We start from the raw sequence: 19,331 nt of genomic DNA, 5'->3' as shown, positions 1-19,331 counted from the left end.
GGGTGAGGGACCATGAATTAGGACCCAGCGGCTGGACCCAGAAAGAGGTGGAGGCAAGAGACAGAAGAAATGGAAGCAGAGGGGGGTATGGGATGGGTGCCCCCTCTGAAGAGTGTCTTGGCTAAGGAGCAATGGCTCCCAGATCAGAAACCTGAACCCTGAACAAGATGACCTTCATCTAGACTAAAGTCCAAACAGGTGTCTTTCTGCCTGCAGGCCCTTGAAGTCACTTTTCTTTTTTCTAAAGTATTCTGTTTAGATAACCTGTAATTGTAACTAAACTTACTCTAAGCCCTTTTAAATGAATGTAAATCTCAAAAGACCTTTACCAACTTTAAGATTCAGGGAATCTTTCTCAAGGACCTGGGATATCTCCGAAAAGCAATCACCCAGGACCATAGCCTCCTGACTTCAGCTGACGCCCTGCTCAAAGCTGGAAAACTCCCTCCTATTGTGAAAGGGGAGAAGCTGTGCTTTTCCTTTGGGTAAAGTGAATGTTCAAACCCTGGATTGCCCATGATCCCCCTCTTCCCCACCTCAGCTCTTAAAAATCTCTCTCCAGTCCTTTGTGTCAGCTGAGTTGAGTTCTGTCTCCCTTCTTTCTGCAAGAGTCTTAAATAGTCTTCCTTGCCTATGTAGCTTTCCTACTCGGACATCTACCAACTGAAGAAGAAGGAAGGCTTTTGACCAAAGGGCCAAAGGTAGCTTTGTTTGTGGTGAGAAGGAGAGGCCAGCTAGGGGAGGGGCTCTGGCCTGTGCACCATCCACACGGAGAAAGTAATTGTGTATCTGTCCATAGCCCACATTGCCCAGATTTGTCAAAATTCTTTCAGCTCAGGATTAAAGTAGATGTTCAGATTCTCTGCGTCAGGGATTGGACCCTCATGGCATCACTGACTCGATGGACGTGAGTCTCAGTGAACTCCAGGAGTTGGTGATGGACAGGGAGGCCTGGCGTGCTGCGATTCATGGGGTCGCAAAGAGTTGGACACAACTGAGCGACTGATCTGATCTGATCTGATCTGAATTGTAGCTTAGTCTAGGTATTTTTCTTCCCACATTTCACTAACAAAGTATCCATGAGTGAGGGGAAGATACAAGAGAAACACAAGAAAAGAGGTGACTGACAGCTAAGCTGCTGCTGATGGAAGTAAACAAAGCTCTGGGTCTTCACCCAACCAGAGACCTGTGTCATCAGGGCTACCTCTTAAAGCCTGCTGACCTGCAACCTAAGGGAAGGTTGCCAGTGGCCGACTGTTCCCACTGGGAAGGGCCAAGCCTAAGGCGATGCCCCTGCTCACCTCCTTCCTCAGCAGGTACCTGGGCTGGAGAGTGGCCCAGGAAACTGAGCAGCAGGAAAAAGTGATCCAGCACAGGATCCATGCAAAGCATGCAGCCTTTTGCCCAAAATATGACAAAGTCAAAGGAACAAAAGACAAAGGGAATTGTGGTTTGCATATCAAAAGAATTAAGTAACAAAACACATAGAAAATGCATCTGCTTTAAAAGAAATTAAATACAGCCATGATGAAACAAGAGCTCAAAACAAATCATTTTTTAAAGTGATAATAGAGACTTCCCTGGGGGTACAGTGGTTAAGACTTTGCCTTCCAATACAAGGGGTGAAGGTTCAATTCCTGGTATGGGAGCTAAGATCCCACAATGCCTTCTGGCCAAAAAACCAAAGCATAAAACAGAAGAAATATTGTAATAAATTCAATACAGACTTTAATAATGGTTCACATTAAAAAAATCTTCAAAAAGTAAAGTGATAATAAAACTTCAGAAGAATTTTCAACTGACCTGAAAGAGCTCAAGGAAGAAATGAAAGAGCAAAATACCTTAAGAAAATGAAAAGCTACATTGAAGCAACTCAAATAATAACTGAAGAGAGGGGTGTGCTGCACATATTACAGAAAACTAAGCAAGATGAAATTTGAAAGAGCGCAGAGGATAAAGAATTGGAGAAAAATTATAAATTTAGGACAAAGTATATCCAATGTGTGTATATTTGTTGTCCTTGAGAAAGAAACAAAAAATGTGAAAAAATTAGCTAAGCAGTTACTAATGCAAATAAAAATATTCAAAGCCATGGTAGAATAAGCTTGTTATTAAAGACTTTTAAGGGGCATGACATGATTAAGGAAAATCTGATACAAAACAATCAATGCTCAATGCCAAGACACTTCCTGACAAAGTTTGCTGGACTTTAAGAATAATGAAAAACAGATCATTATTCTTTTTTTTTAAATCATTATTCTCAATCAAAAGCTAGTTTATTCAATGCATTTATTTGCCTGTGTGGGGTCTTGGTTGCAGTACTGGGGGTCCTCCCTGTGTCTTGTGTTGTGCAGGCTGCAGACCGCCAGGGCTCAGTTGTTACAGCAGACAGGTTTAGTTGCCGTGGCATGCGGGATCTTAGTTCTAAGAATAGGGATCAAACCCACATCCTTGCATTGCAAGGCAGATTCTTAACCACCGGACCACCAGGGAAGTCCCCTAAAACCAATTTAATCACCTACAAAGTTTGGAAGGAAAGGAAATCCTGGGGCCACACTTATACTCTACCACTGAAACATTCAAGCCAGAGACAGAAGATTGAATATCCCACCAAGAAATGAATGAAAAACTTTGGTAATCAAGACTAGTAGTTAAGCAGTGATTTATTTAGACACAAAAGTAAGGCTTTAGATAATGGTGGGCAATCTTATTGTGACCAAACTCTCTACTGAAACATTTTAAAATGCTAAAAAAGAAAAAAAATTGTTTTAAGTTTTTTGAATGCATTGAATAGTCAAGATGAGAGCTATTATTGGGCAAAAATTCAGTCAAAAGCAAAAAGTCCAGAAAAATAGGTGAAAAAAATAAAAAAGCACTTTTTCCAAGAAGAAATTTGCAAAGTCCTACTAAAGTTAACTATAGAGAAATAGAGGGTATATAAGTCAAGGCTCAGGTCCTGAAAGGCTTAGGGAATCTGAAAGAACCCTGTGATCACACAGATTCATCTCCTGAGGAAGGAGAGAGAAAAAGGGAAGAGGGAAAGAGAAAGGAAGGGAGGGAGTGAGGGAGGGAGTAAGGAAGGAAGGAGACAGAGAACACATCCTGGGAGGCTATAACTTCTGGTGGGCTGGCTGTCTAGCAAAATAACCCAAACTGGCACCACCAGAGTTGAAAGAAACCTCAAGCTTCATTTAAAAGGGTTCAGCACTGGTAGGGCTAGAAATGACTGAAACGAATAGGAGTCCACTCCAAAGAAAAATACCATCATCCTAAGCCTCAAAAAAATCCCCACAAATTACTTATGGAGGGGAAGGAGTAATATACAGCCAAAAAAGGAAGCAAAGCATCATAAATAATCAGCATTATAAATAAAAGATGGCAGAAACTACCCACTAAAGATTTCAAATGCTTGAGTTAGAAGGTACAGATTTCTTTAGAAAGAAAATAACCATATAAAAAAAAGCACAAGCTTTAACATACCTATATGGAGAGAAACTATGAGAAGTAACCCAACAAGTGTGAAAAAGAATCAGACAAAACCTCTATAAATGAGGAAAGTCATAGTCAAACTTAAAAATTCAGTGGACAAATTTGGTAGCAGATAGGCTACTGCTGAAAGTGAAAATAATAAGATGAAATAGAGATCTGAGAAATTATGAAAAATACAGCTTGGGGAAGGGAATAGATGGAATATACATAAAGAAATTCAAGTCAATAAAGTAAAATGATCTAACAAAAATTTAATTGGAGTCTCACAGGGAAAAGAGAGGAGAAAAAAAAATGGAGCAGAAGCAACATGTGAAGAACCAATGGCTATGACTCTTCCATAAAAGCAAGAAAACCAACAAATATTTATAAGATAAATAAAAACAAAATCATACTTACACATGTAGTAAATACAGAAAACAAAAGTCAAAGGGAAAATCTTAAAGTTAGCCACAGAAAAATAAGAGGGGAAGCAGGAACTCTTCCCGAAATATTTTATGAAGCCACATTACAGTGATACCAAAACCAAAGTCATTACAAGAAAAAAATGGTACAAAATACTTTATAAACAGGGACACAACAATCTTTAGCAAAGTATTTAAAATCTACCACTATGCAAAATGATTATACATCATAATTTTTATAGGTGGAATTGTGTTTCCCCACCAAAGGAAACATTAATATATTGACATCCTGAACTTGGAGTAGTACCTCAATGTGATCATATTCGGAAATATATTGTCTAGATCTGATTGGGCCACTATAATAGAATACCACAGATAGGGTAGTTTATAAACAACAGAAATCTGTTTCTCACAATTTTGGAAGCTGAGAAGTTCGAGATCAAGACACCAGCATGATCACGTTCTGATAAGGACCATCCACCTGATTCATAACTGGAGCATTCTGTGTTCTCACCTGGAAGAGGGTCTATGGTGCCTCTGGACCCTCTTTTATGAGGCAATAATCCCATTGATGAGAGCGCCACTTTCATGACTAAGCTCCTTCCGAAGGCCCCACCTACAAATACCATCACCTTTGGGGGGTTAGGATTTCAACATATGAATGGGAGGCAGGACACAAACTTGAAAACCATAGCATAAGTTGTTCACAGATTTAACTAAATTAAGATGATGTCATTAGGATGAACCCGAATCCAATGTAACTAGTGTCCTTATAAAAGAGAGAAATTTGGGCTCAGAGGCAGACACACAAATAGAGGGAAGATGTGCAGAGACAGAGCATGTCACATGAAGATGGACGTAAAGAATGGAATTCTGTTGACACAGGCCAGAAACCGAAAGAATGAATGATCCTTCTCTACAGGCTTCAGATCTAGCATGGGCTGATGACACCGTGATTTCAGATTTCTATCCTCAAGAAACATGAGAGTAAATCTCTGCTGTCCTAAATCAGCAATTTTGTGGTAATTTCCTGTGTCAGGAAACTAATGATGACCATGTGGGGACTGATTCAAAATTGGGAAGGGAGTACATCAAGGCTCTATATTGTCACCCTGCTTTCTTAACTTACACTCAGAGTACATCAGGCAAAATGCTGGGGTGGATGAAGCACAAGCTGGAATAAAGATTGCTGGAGAAATATCAATAACCTCAGATATGCAGATGACACCACCCTTATGGCAGAAAGGGAAGAGGAGCTAAAGAGCCTCTTGATGGTGAAAGAGGAAAGTGAAAAATCTGGCTTAAAACTTAACATTCAAAAAACTAAGATCATGGCATCCGGTCCCATCACTTTATGGCAAACAGATGGGGAAACAATAAAAACAGTGAAAGACATTGTTTTCTGAGATTCCAAAATCACTGCGGATGGTGACTGCAGCCATGAAATTAAAAGATGCTTGCTCCTTGGAAGAAAACCTATGACATACCTAGACAGCATATTAAAAAGCAAAGACATTACTTTGCCGACAAAGGTCCAAATAGTCAAAGCTTTGGTTTTTCCAGTAGTCATGTATGGATGTGAGCGTTGGACCATAAAGAAGGCTGAGCACGGAAGAACTGACGCTTTTGAACTGTGGTGTTGGAGAAGACTCTTGAAAGTTCCTTGGACTGCAAGGAGATCAAACCAGTCAATCCTAAAGGAAATCAGTCCTGAATTGGAAGGACTCATGTTGAAGCTGAAACTCCCAATACTTTGGATACTAATGAGAAGAACTGACTCATTAGAAAAGACCCTGATGCTGGGAAAGATTGACGACAGGAGGAGAAGGGGATAATAGAGGATGAGATGGTTGGATGTCATCACCAACTCAATGGACATGAGTTTGAGCAAGCTCCAAGAGATGGTGATGGACAGACAAACCTGGCATGCTGCAGTCCATGGGGTCGCAAAGCATCAGACATGACTGAGTGACTGAACAACACATGGGGTTAGGGTTAGGGTTAGAAAGCAAAGTTGAATCATTTGAAACCAAAATAATGAAACTTGTCAAAAGACTGAAAAGCCCGGTGATAATGTCAGTAGATATAGAAGAACTATTTGACAAAATTTAACATTAATCAATAAAACCTCTCAGCAAACCAAGAAAAGAAGGAAATTTCCTCAACCTTACAAAGGATTTCTATGAAAAACCTGCAGCAAATATCATACTTAATTGCCAGAGACTGAATGCTTTCTCTGTAAGACTGCAGACAATACGAGACTGTCCTTTCTCACAGAGTCTACGCAGTGTTGTACTGGAGGCTTTAGTCAGTACAAGAAGGTAAGAAAAACAAGTGAAAAGGAAAAAATAGAACTGTATTAGAAAACAACATGATGGCCTCTACAGAATATTCTCAAAGAGCCTACTTTACAAGTTGTTCTGGTGCGACGTGTAAAGAATTTGGGAGTCAAGACTTTTATCCTTACAAATTAAAAAAAAGCTAAACAAATTGAAAAACAGCTCTTCTTATATCCATAGATAGATAATCTCAAAAACCTAAGAATGATGTGAAAATGATACGTTACTGTTGTTCAGTTGCTCAGTCATGTCCAACTCTTTGTGACCCCATGGACTGTAGCCTGCCAGGTTCCTCTGTCCATGGGATTCTCCAGGCAAGAATACTGGAGTGGGTAGCCATTCCCTTCTCCAAGGGATCTTCCCAACCCAGGGATCAAACCTGGGTCTCCTGCATTGTAGGCAGACTCTTTACCACTGAGCCACCTGAGAAGCCCATGAAAATGATACATCAGATCAGATCAGATCAGATTAGTCACTCAGTCGTGTCCGACTCTTTGCGACCCCATGAATCACAGCACGCCAGGCCTCCCTGTCCATCACCAACTCATTAAATCATTTATGTAAGTTTTAAAATACATAACTACAATATTAAGTCTTGTTTATGAATCTATAGTTATAAATGTGATTTTAAAAATTAAAAAAGGACTAAAATCATGTAACAGAGCACATCCCTTAGCACGCACCCATTGCTGGGCATCATTACTCAGCACCCTGTTACCAGGCAACAGGTCCTCCTCAGCCATTGGTCAGATCCTTGGTGGGCCCCATCCACAAGCAACCAACTGTCAATGAGGAGCCATTAGAGAAGTGACTCAGTCAACAGTTGGTGGTGCTGTGGTCCTCAGGTAGAGAATGAGGTAAGAGGCAGATCCCTGCCTTCTCCCTGAGACCCTCCAGCTTGCCTAGCCTTGGGCCAGAGGGTGAGCTGGGGGGAGAGGGAGCGGCAGCGAACAGGCTGGGGGCTGTGTCTTGCAGGGCTCCAGAGCCCTTGCCAGGGCCATCCATTGGCCAGGACTAGGCCTTGAGGCAGCAGTGAACCTCTCTCTCATTCCTGTCTCTGTGACCTCAGTGGTTGCGGCTGTCTGCCTGGGTCACAGTCTGTGGGAACTGCCCCACCTTGTGGGAGGCCTGAGGGGTCCAAGGGCCAGTTGAGTTGGGTGCCTGTCTCCCTCAGGGATGACAACTGGGCAGGGTCTGGGGACCTGGCCCTAAGGGTGCTGCCAGCTGAGCTCTGCCTCCTCTCAGCCAGGACCAGGACCTGGGAGGGCAACAGCTGTGCTTGGGACCTGGCTCTTTCTTGTCAGGACAGAGAATAACATTTGTTTGGTAGAGGTTTACCGGAACATCGTCACCTGACCATGAACTGGCCTCAAAAACAAGGATCTGAACTCTGCAGCAACTGACAAGGCCCCTCCCTCACGTTTCCGAGAAAAGGGCTTTACTGAAAGCCTTCAATAACTTTGGGGTTCTTAGTGCATGAGCCACCCATCTCCTTGTGTGGCCCTGTAACAAACCTTTCTCTGTTCCAGACTCCAATGTTTTAGTATTGATTGGCCTCACTATGCCTTGGGCACATGGATTTGCATTTTTGGTAACAATCATGCAAAGTACACTTATAATAATCATTGCTTTGGGTGGGAGGTGGGAAAGGGGGGACAGGAGGAATGAGCCTAGAGGTAATGGTTAAAGGTGGCTTTTACTTTGGTTTATCCTAACGATTCTTTTTTTTGAAAGAATGTAAAGAGAAAATCCTGGAAGCAAATGTGACAAAATGATAAAGGTTGTTTATTCTATAGTGTGAAAATAGAGTGATGAACTTTGTACACACATCGTCACATATCTCATAGCGCTGGCGTCCACTGAACAGTGACAGGTCACACACTAGAGTATGTTTAAGCAATATGTAAATTACAATTGAATCCATCATCTCAGTTGATTATTTCTCTGGCCATTCACACAGGACCCTGACTGAGCTTCTCATCACCTGCCCCATGATACCTGGAGGGCAAGAACCTGGGGTGAAAGGGGAGCAGTGGCAGACTGCCAGAGCAGAGCAACCAGGCCTGACTGTTCAGTTACTGTAACTGCTGCAGGACAGCGGCCAGGCTTAAAGGGGCAGCAAGCTGAAGGAAGGCACTGCAGAGTTATTTACCAGCCTCAGGCCGCGGAGACCACTTAGGACCAGAATTGCTGATCCTTTCAAGAAAGATCTTGAATGTACGTTGTAGCTCAGCACAAACAGCTCTAATCCCAGACTGGCCCCTGGCCTTCGCCGGGACTGATGAAACCTCCCCAGGGGGCCTCTGGGAGTTCTGACAATTGAGGGCTCAGCGCCTTCCCTCCATGCTGCACTTCTGAGATGGGGTGGCCAAGCTTCTCATCCTTACTCACTCACAGACTGAAAAGGAGGCCTTCGACACTTAGAAGCCAGTTCACCTTTCTCCTAAGTGGTGAAAAAATACATAATATACCTTATCGATGAGTGAATGCATCAGGGTAAGACAATACCTCACTTAACATGACATAAAGTAAATTTGATAATTGATGATTTTTGCCAGTATTGGTGTAGCCTAAATCATTGTTTCTCAAACTGGAAGATCTCAGGAACTCTTCATATGCAAAGAACCCAAGAAGCTTTTGTTTATGTGGCTTCTATCAATCAGTCTTTACCATATTAGAATCTACACAGGTACTGAAATGGAACAGGCCCTACAGTCCTGTTGCAGTGAAAAGGAAAAAAATTAAAAAGAGAGAAATGAGTTTTTCTCTTTCCCTTTCTGAGAACGAAGAAAATAAAGAGAACAGTTAGCAGACCTGAACTCACGGAAAGTGTTTTACTTTAAGTGCTCCTAAGTCCGCATGCCTGCAACTAAGTTTGCTTTTCTGCCCCTGACTCAGCAGGAGCTACACTTCTCATCTATTTTCCTTTGGTTCTACATGCTAAATACATCCTGTATCTGGTGTTGACCCTTACAACCCTTCCCCCTATAGTTACATCAGAAAGAAGGCCGCAGAGGCATCAAACCGCCAGACCCAATTACTGGGTTACTGATACCAGCCTATGACTGTCTTTGAAACAATGCAAGAGGAAGAAATCAAGATCCAAACACTTTTGTTCCTCATCATGACCCCTGACTTTGAACCCTCATCTTATATAAGCCCCTAGACTCCTCATGGTTGGGAGGCACAGTTCTTGAAGCTTGAGCCTACTGTGTTGCCCTCTCCGCTGGCTGAGAATCAAGCCATCTTTCTATTTCCTCCAAACTCTCTCTGTGTATTTTTTATTTTGCTTTGGTGGGCAGAGAAAGCCAAGCCAGGTTCTCTAACCACCTTTTGTCTGTGGAAAAGCTTTAGCCAAAGAATAGGTTTAATCAGAGAAGTGAGAACATGCAGAAACAAAGGGAAATAGTCACAGCAGACCAAATAACACTTTATTCATTAAGCATAGTTAAGGACCTTTAGTTCCTCCTCAAGGGCTATAATGTTCTGAGCCATAATATATGAGCTATCTTAGAGAATGAAACCCCCACCAGGTAGAAGAAGTTAACTACAATATGACCAGACTATAACCATGATATAAGCTGCCACAATTCTGAGAACTGGCTTCAAAAAATGGAACCAAACCAACCCTGGAACTAAAACCTAACAGTTCTTAAAACAAGATGACACTGGTCAGACCACTGCATGACTAATTTCAAGATGACTGTCAGAACTGACTGCTATTTCTGCATGTAGCCCCATCCCTCAGCCTATAAAATTTCTTGCCCCATGATTGTCAGAGGGGAGTTAGCCTTTGGACAAGGATCCACCCTCCCTCCATCCCCAGGTTGCAAGCATCCAAAATAAAGCAAACTTTTATTAATTCCACCAACCTGGCCTCTTTAATGGCTTTTGAATGGCAAGCAGTGGGTCCTGGGTTCAGTAAACAGTACCACAATTCCTGAGAGCAAGTCAGCTCTACTTACTGAAGCTGAATATGCATATACCCCCAAATCCCAGCCACTCAACTCTAGGACATACTTACCAAAGAAACCACAGGGTAGGTTCATAAGGAGACATGCACAGATCTGTAGAAGTGGGAGCAGCTGGGAACAACGAAAGTGTCGATGATGAAAGGAAGAGATAAGCTATGGCGCATGACTGCTGCAGAATCATACATGCCAGTCAGAAGCATGTTATACCAAGTAACACAAATAGTTCTCAAAAAAAGCCAACATTTTATGAAACTTAGAAGCTAGTTGAGATGTATATCACAAAGTAATTTATACAAAAATTTTAAACTTTAAATATTATTATATACTTTTTTAAGAAAATATGTTCAAAATATAGAAGACGGCTTGGGAGGAACCTTAAAGACATTAGGGAATGAGGGATATGGAACTGCAGGAAAGAGATGAAGAAAACAACCAAAGGAAAATGAAAGAGAAAAGTGTAGCCTTTCTGGACCAATGATGTTGTGTCATGAATAAAGAGTCTGATGATGACTAACTCGATTCTCAGTATCTGAGGTCCTTAAAACACACAAGAGTCATTTCACATGAGCAGAAAAGACTGTTAAGACTCACTGGGACTTCCCTGGAGGTCCAGTGATTACAACTCTATGCTTCCATGGCAGCGGGCATGGGTTCAATCCCTGATCATGGAACTAAGATCCCACATGCCACTCAGTGCAGTTTAAAAAAAAAAAAAAAAGACTTGCTGAGATTATGTAAACATTTCTTTACATGTGACAACTACTTATGGGACGTGATATAGTAAGTGCCCCCACAGGATTCATGAGTTAGCTGACCAGTTTATTCTCCCAAGTAAAATGAGATTAAAAAAAACTGTATAATATGAAAGGGCATTTCAAGACAATGCTGAAGACATAAAATTTCTTGTGTTGAACTAATACCCTGTTTTTCTAAGTTACTTTGTATCAGCAAAATAATTTTAATATACATTTTGGGCAAAGGAACAAGTAAACAAATTTTCATTCTAATTAGGTATGTGTGAGTCTGAAATTTTTTGCAGGATGTAAGAAGCTAGAGAAAACATGGAAAATTTTATAAGTCATACAACTTCCATATCATCTTACTTTTGATTATTCTTGACATTACAGAGATGATATTCCATCCATACAGATTTATATTATATATTAAGTAACCTCCTCTGCTCTGTTTAACTACCCTATGTCCTAAGGGAGAACTGGAGAGAGAGAAACCAGAGCAGATCACAAGGGCACCTGAAAGTTCTCACTCAATCAACACATACTTATTGAGCACCTGGAACATGAGAGCCACTGGCTTAGACTTGATCACAGGTGATAAACGTGACAGCTTCAGTGGAGCTTTCTGTCTAAGGTGGGAGGAGAGCTTCTCAGGCCACTTCCCGGAGCCTCTTAGCTGAGCAGTTCCCCGCGACTCACCAGCAGACGGCCTGGACTTTGCCAATCTTTCACTCTCTTCCATGCTGGCTTCCAGCGCCAACCACATGTCTGGATAGTAACCCCTGAGCATAGGTTACAAGGGATGAGAAACCTATCTCATGGACAGGTTACAATCCATGAGAAAGGATGAGAAAGAAAGGGTCCTGAACGCTATGGTCCTCCGACCACCATGGTTCGAGAGCACTGCCCACAAAAAGACCCCAAATCTTGAAATAAATACATTAAAATGCATTCACCTTACATTTCATTAAGGAAATATATCACAATAAGTAGTAAAAATTCATAGATATATTCATCAAGCTGTTAATATTTTATAAAGTACAAAAAAAAAGACACCTTTACATTTTAACTCTAGGTGAGTTGACTACTAGAAAGTCAAAATCAGTGATTGTATAGAAGTAATAGCACAGGTTTTCTGACACATATAAAATTGTATGACTGAAGTAACTAAAGAAACAGACACAACACATCCTAAGTGCTGAGTGTCCAGAGTGCTATCAAGTCCCCCAAGCTTTGGTGGGCGCACAAGTGCTGAGGGGCTGTCGAGCCTTCTGCACCAAGCTGGCAGCTCTCTGCACCTCCTAAAGCAGGACAGGCACCTTCCTCCTCTCCACAATAATGGTGATACAAGGTTATCTTGTGGGATAGGCTTTGCCGAGGGCTCAGGACTAATAAGGGCTTCCTTGGTGGCTCAGATGGTAAAGAATCTGCCTGCAATGCAGGTAGACAGAGGGTCGATCCCTGGGTTGGGAAGACCTGCTCCCCCACCCCCGCCCCCTGCAGAGGAGGCAATGGCTACCCACTCGTCTTCTTTCCTGGAGAATCCCAGTCCATGGGGTCGCAAAGTCAGATACAACAGAGCAAATAGCACTTTCGCTTTTTCAGGACAATAAAGGGAAATTAGAGCAGAGTGAGGAACAACTTGAAACTCATTTGTAGAGATGTGGATGGACCTAGAGACTGTCATACAGAGTGAAGTAAGTCAGGAAGAGAAAAACAAGCATCATATATTAACGTATATGTATATAAAATCTAGAAAATGGTACTGATGAACCTATTTGCAGGGCAGGAATAGAGGTGCAGACAAAGAGAAGAGACTTGTGGACAGAGAGGGGAAAGAAGAGGATGGGACAGACTGAGAGAGCACCACCGACATATACACACTCCCATGTGTGAAACAGCTGGCAGGAAGCTGCTGTGCAGCACAGGGAGCTCAGCTCGGTGCTGCGGGATGACCCAGAGGAGTGGGATGGTGGGTGGGAGGGAGGCTCGAGAGGAAGGGCATGTGTGTATACATATAGCTGATTCACATTGTTGCAGAGCAGAAACTAACACAACATTGCAAGGCAATCACACACCAATTTAAAACATGCGCACACACAGCTGCTTGGATGGTGCTCTATCCACAGCTTCGCCCCAGATCTGCCTGGATGTCTCTCTTAGCCCTGACCTGGAACACCACTATTGAGAACCCTTATCTCCCCAAGATTGAGGGGGGGGAGTCGTTGAGTCCTGTCCTTTATCCTCAAGTTCTGGACCCTGGCCCCTTTTCTGGACCTGCCAAGAAAAAAAAAAAAAGAAAGAAACACAAATAAGCAAGAGTAAGTTACTAGTTCAGCAGAGTTCAGCCCAAGGCATAGGAGACAGCAGCAGCCAACTATCTATTCTCGACACTATTTTGTCTTCCCCAGGTTCTGTGGAAATAACTGAAGACCAGCTTCCCTCATAGCTCAGTTGGTAAACAATTCGCCTGCAATGCAGGAGACCCCGGTTCCATCCATGGTCGGGAAGATCCCCTGGAGAAAGGATAGGCTACCTACTCCAGTATTCTGGCCTGGAGAATTCCATGGGGTTGCAAAGACTGAGCAACTTTCACAACCAGATGAGAACAAACAAAGGCCACTTATGCTGAACTTGCTCCTGGAGGGGAGTAAGCCAGCATCGCTGGCATTTTTGCTGAGACTGAAAGGCAGGCAGAGGAGTGGAAAAGCTTCATAGAAGAAAAATGAGAAGGCTTCAGGTCCACCTAACTGGAGGCTCTTGGCACTGAGAAGCTGCAGATGTGTGCAAGAAGCAGGGCTTCATATGTGGTTGGTTATGAATGTATATTTGACTTTCTCTGCTGCTGCTGCTAAGTCACTTCAGTCGTGTCCGACTCTGCGTGACCCCATAGACGGCAGCCTACCAGGCTCCCCCATCCCTGGGATTTTCCAGGCAAGAACATGGGAGTGGGTTGCCATTTCCTTCTCCAATGCATGAAAGTGAAAAGTGAAAGTGAAGTTGCTCAGTCGTGTCCAACTCAGCAACCCCGTGGACTGCAGCCTACCAAGCTCCTCCATCCATGGGATTTTCCAGGCAAGAGTACTGGAGTGGGTCGCCATTGCCTTCTCCGTGACTTTCTCTGCTGCTGCTGCTGCTGCTAAGTCGCTTCAGTCGTGTCCGACTCTGTGCGACCCCAGAGACGGCAGCCCACCAGGCTCCCCTGTCCCTGGGATTCTCCAGGCAAGAACACTGGAGTGGGTTGCCATTTCCTTCTCCAACGCAGGAAAGTGAAAAGTGAAAGTGAAGTCTCTCGGTTGTGTCCGACCCTCAGCGACCCCATGGACTGCAGCCTTCCAGGCTCCTCCATCCATGGGATTTTCCAGTTAAGAGTGACTTTCTCTAGTTGGTCCTAAATTGGGAGTGGAGACAAAAATTAGAGAAGCTGTCAGTTAGGAATCAAGTCCTGGTCTGCTGCTGCTGCTGCTGCTAAGTCGCTTCAGTCGTGTCGGACTCTGTGCGACCCCATGTGGGGGCGATTGTTACAGAGGTTATTGTTTGGTTTCCTGGAGGATTACTAGAGATGGAGGTCTGACTTCTTCAGAGTCTGATTTGTAGCTAGCAGACTGGCTTCCTGGGATGGTTACTGTACATAATACATTGATTTCTGGGCTGGTGGCTACAGACTATGGTGGGAGTTCTGTCTTTACATATGGGTCTGGCCATGTCGGTTTGTATATTTAAACTCTCAGTTCAAAACTTCACCCTATGAAGGGGTCTGTTGTGTCAAGGACAGAATCTTTAACAATATATATGACCCTTCACCAACTGGCCCCTTATCTGCTTTTCTCTCCTGTCACTTCATCTTTTCACATGAGTATTGTCAACTAAAAAAATGTACAACGTGAGAGCTGGTTTTATCCAGGGCAACATGAGAACTGCAGCCTGGGAGACAGCACCTTAGATAGATCTGAGAAACTGTTCCAAAGACATAGCAGGGAAAGACAGTATGTATGTGATTTTGGTAAAAGGGGGAGTACATGCAACCAAGCACATATTTTTTCTGCAGAAAGTCTCTGCTGGTCTCGTGAAGCTTCTGATAGTCATGAGAAACAGTCGTCATCGTGAAGGATTTTAGTGCTTTTCTAGATATGAGATGATACAAAGAATTGGACTCACAAAATGAGCTCCTGAGAATATCTAACTATCTGAAGACATTTCCTGCCAGCTTCCTGGAACACAGAGCACCTCATTCCTGCTCCCCACCCTGAACTCCTTCAGGGGGTGTTGGAGGAAAGCAGCTGCCATGGCACATGAGGTAATCCTTGTACAGGCAGAAGACAAGCACCCACTGCAGTGCCAGTTTGTGGTGGACAGAATCCAAAAGCTGGACCCATCAGCATCCCTGAAGCACACAGAGCCCCTCCACACCCGACACCTTTCCATGCACAGGCCACCTTGTCTAATGCTGCCCTCCCTTGGCAAACTCCTGCTCAGATGTCCCCTCTTCCCTGTGGCCTTCTATGACCCTCTGGCCATCCTGTATGGTTCTCTCCTACCTGGCACCTTACCTTGACATATTAGTGTTCCCAGTGGAGGGATTTTTCACCAGGTCAGACCTTGGCTTCCTCAAGGGCAAGAATCATGCCTTAAGATTTGTTTCTGCATCTAGCAAGTATTAGAAGGAGCTCAATAAATCCCTGTGGAATTAATGAACAAACAAGCACAACTAGTACTGATATAGACCTTGTGTGGCTCAAGAGAGGGAGAGACCACATCAGTGATGGGGATCTCTGTAAAGCTGTCTGCTGCAGAGGGACAGAAGACTTTGATAGCTGTTTTACCCCCTCCCCCACAAAAGTTATTTTTGTCCTACCCTTCCTGTCCCTCTTGACTCCTAGGCAAACTAGGAGTGCACACACACTTTTAATTTCTTCCTGTAATCACAAAAGACTTTTCCCACTGCCAGGTATCAGGCTCTTTGAGAATTAGAATATCGGGTGGAGTGACGTTAGTGCTCCAAGTGCTATGACAAGGCTGGCTTCTGATTCCCTGTAATCACCTCAACTAAGAAAGTTTTGTATCCCTGGATGAATCTTAAAAGGGAATGTTTCATGTGCATGCATGATAAGTCACTTCAGTCATGTCTGACTCTTTGCGACCCCATGAACGATAGCCCACCAGGCTTCTCTGTCCATGGGATTCTACAGGCAAGAATACTGGAGTGCGTTGCTGTGCCCCACTCCAGGGCATCTTCCCAACCTAGGGGTTGAATCTGCATCTCTTATTTTCCCACTTTGGCACGAGGGTTCTTTACTACTAAGTTCCACCTGGGAACCCCCAGTGTTCCATGGGTTTGTTGCAAATAGGAAATCAGCACTTCCTGGAATGAAGAGTCAGCTTCCCTCCCCGAAATTTGTAAAGTCGTACATCACAGGGAGCACACGTGCTAAGTGGACCCAGTGCAACAGAAGCTCAGGGGTCAGAAGGCAACCTCTGGAGCCCAGGGGTGGAGAGAACACGAGGCTGTGCCTCCACCCCATGCCCAGCCTGCACCCCCAGCCAGCCCTCCAGGATGTGCTGCCACCTGGTGGGAACAGTGCAGGACGATCCTAGGGCCAGCCAGCTTCCAGACAGTCCTCCGGGAGGCTTACGGATACCCTTCCTATGTGAGTTGGAAGGGCTGCCATAATAAAAGGCCATAGACTGCATGACCTGAGTGATTAAAGTGTACTTCTCACAGCTCTGGAGGCTCACAGTGCACAATCCAGGTGCCAGCAGATGAGGATTCTTCGGAAGCCTCTCTCCTTGGCGCACAGACAGCCATCTTCTCACTGTGTCCTCACGTGGTTCTTCCTCTTGGACATGCATTCCAGGGGTCTCTCTGTGGGTTCTGACCCCACCAGTCGCAGTGGATTAAGGCCCCCGCTAGAGGCCTCGTTTTAACTTAATTGCCTCTTTAAGTTCAGTTCAGTTCAGTCGCTCAGTCATGTCGGACTCTTTGCAACCCCATGAATCGCAGCACGCCAGGCCTCCCTGTCCATCACCAACTCCCAGAGTTCACTCAGACTCATGTCCATCAAGTCAGTGATCCCATCCAGCCATCTCATCCTCTGTCGTCCCCTTCTCCTCCTGCCCCCAATCCCTCCCAGCATCAGAGTCTTTTCCAATGAGTCAACTCTTCGCATGAGGTGGCCAAAGTATTGGAGTTTCAGCTTTAGCATCATTCCTTCCAAAGAAATCCCAGGGCTGATCTCCTTCAGAATGGACTGCTTGGATCTCCTTGAAGTCCAAGGGACTCTCAAGAGTCTTGTCCAACACCACAGTTCAAAGGCATCAATTCTTCGGCGCTCAGCCTTCTTCACAGTCCAACTCTCACATTCATACATGACCACAGGAAAAACCATAGCCTTGACTAGACGAACCTTTGTTGGCAAAGTAATGTCTCTGCTTTTCCATATGCTATCTAGGTTGGTCATAACTTCTTCCAAGGAGTAAGCGTCTTTTAATTTCATGGCTGCAGTCACCATCTGCAGTGATTTTGGAGCCCCAAAAAATAAAGTCTGACACTGTTTCCACTGTTTCCCCATCTATTTGCCATGAAGTGATGGGACCGGATGCCATGATCTTCGTTTCCTGAATGTTGAGCTTTAAGCCAACTTTTCCACTCTCCACTTTCACTTTCATCAAAAGGCTTTTTAGTTCCTCTTCACTTTCTGCCATAAGGGTGGTGTCATCTGCATATCTGAGGTTATTGATATTCCTCCCGGCAATCTTGATTCCAGCTTGTGTTTCTTCCAGCCCAGCGTTTCTCATGATGTACTCTGCATATAAGTTAAATAAGCAGGGTGACAATATACAGTCTTGACGTACTCCTTTTCCTATTTGGAACCAGTCTGTTGTTCCATGTCCAGTTCTAACTGTTGCTTCCTGACCTGCATACAGGTTTCTCAAGAGGCAGATCAGGTGGTCCGCCTCTTTAAAGGTATCTCCAAATACAGTTGAATTCTGGGGTACTGGGAAGTGGGACTTGGGGGGCAGACAATTTAGCCTGTACAATTTCCAAAGATTCTTGCTAGCAGTCAAGGAGTTCACTACCAACCAAGGTGCTCATCTCTGAGTCAGGTGCTTTGTTGTTTGTTTTGGGGGTTTTGCTTGTTTGTTTCACTTTTGGGCCTCATGGAGTGGCATGTGAGAATCTCAGTTTCCTGGCTGGGGATAGAACCCATGGCCCCTGCAGTGGAAGCGGGGAGTTCCAACCACTGGACCACCAGGTAAGTCCATCAAGTGTGTTTTAAGAGAACACTCTGACCCAAAGAATAGTGACTTCCCTCTCCAACCCCCATGTACCCAGGCACACTCAACACTCCTCTCTGAGGGCCTATCACATTGCCCTCTCTAAGATGAAGCTTGGCTTACTTGTCTTCGGTGCCCTGGTTACTACCACAGCTAGAGGCATCCTAAGGAATTTATTCCAGACACACCTTGTTGCAGACCAAGAGCCGCCTGAAAGCAAGGAAAACTGGGCAGTGAGGAAGAAGCAGCAGAGGGTACCAAGAGGGAGTGAGAGAGGGTAGACAATTTCCTCACGCTCCTAGTGACTCCTGGGGCAGCAGCATATGCCTCCGGGTTATACCAGGATGAAGGGCAATTTCCAACTGGAAGATGTGTAAGGAAGACAATAAAAATGGCTGCTTTTTTACAATTTTCTCAGACTCATATAGAATTCAAGATTCTCAAGGCAGAGTGTGTGTGTGTGTGCACGCGTGTGTGCACATGCGTGCACATGCACATGTATGTGTGTTTGAGAAGAAAATGATAGGAACACACATTTCATGGAAAGCCAGCAGTGGACATGCTCTGGACGTACCTAACTGTCAGCCTCGGGACATAAAGTTGTCCACATCAACGCCTTAGAAGTGAATCTTAAAGACATGGCCAAGAGGAGGCGAAACCTGCTAAATAGGCAGTGGTGGTTGTCTGAGGTGTGAGGTCCAATGGAACTGTTGAAGAGGATTGAAGATGGGAAGAGGGGTTGGCTGGTCACTCTCTGAACTGAAACTCCACCTTCTAGTCCAAACCAGACATTTTCATGTGGGGAAGCTTGTCTTCAGGGTTCTCTAGTCTCTACTTTTCCTATCACTTTAAGCATGCTCTCCCAGTCTCCCCTTTAAAGACTGTTATGGATTCAATTGTGTCCCCCAAATACATATTGATGTCCTAACCCCTGGAACCTGAGGATGTGACAGCATTAGGAAACAAGGTCTTTGCAGATGTAACCAAGTTAAGATACGATGATTAGGGTAGAACATAATCCAACATGACTCGTGTCCTTACAAGAGGAAAATGTCATGTAAAGACAGTACCGTGTGATGATGGAGAGAAGAACTGGTTGTGTCTACAAGCCAATGCACA

At 44.1% G+C, this 19,331-nt stretch overlaps 1 protein-coding gene across 1 annotated transcript in view; it reads right to left on the bottom strand.

The window, feature by feature from the left end:
* Positions 1-11,703, bottom strand: part of LOC129624223 (phospholipid-transporting ATPase IB-like) — a 98,834-nt gene extending 87,131 nt beyond the window's left edge. Inside the window, exon 1 of the mRNA XM_055541894.1 lies at positions 11,483-11,703. Within this exon, the coding sequence (XP_055397869.1) occupies positions 11,483-11,703 (221 nt within the window). The remainder of the gene's footprint in view (positions 1-11,482) is intronic.
* Between the last annotated feature and the right edge of the window lie 7,628 nt (positions 11,704-19,331).

The sequence above is a fragment of the Bubalus kerabau genome, chromosome 12 (genome assembly GCF_029407905.1).
Source record: "Bubalus kerabau isolate K-KA32 ecotype Philippines breed swamp buffalo chromosome 12, PCC_UOA_SB_1v2, whole genome shotgun sequence".
NCBI classification, from domain to species: Eukaryota; Metazoa; Chordata; class Mammalia; order Artiodactyla; family Bovidae; genus Bubalus; species Bubalus kerabau.
Note: the sequence above shows the minus strand (reverse complement) of the source record. Positions and strands in the feature narration are given on the sequence as shown.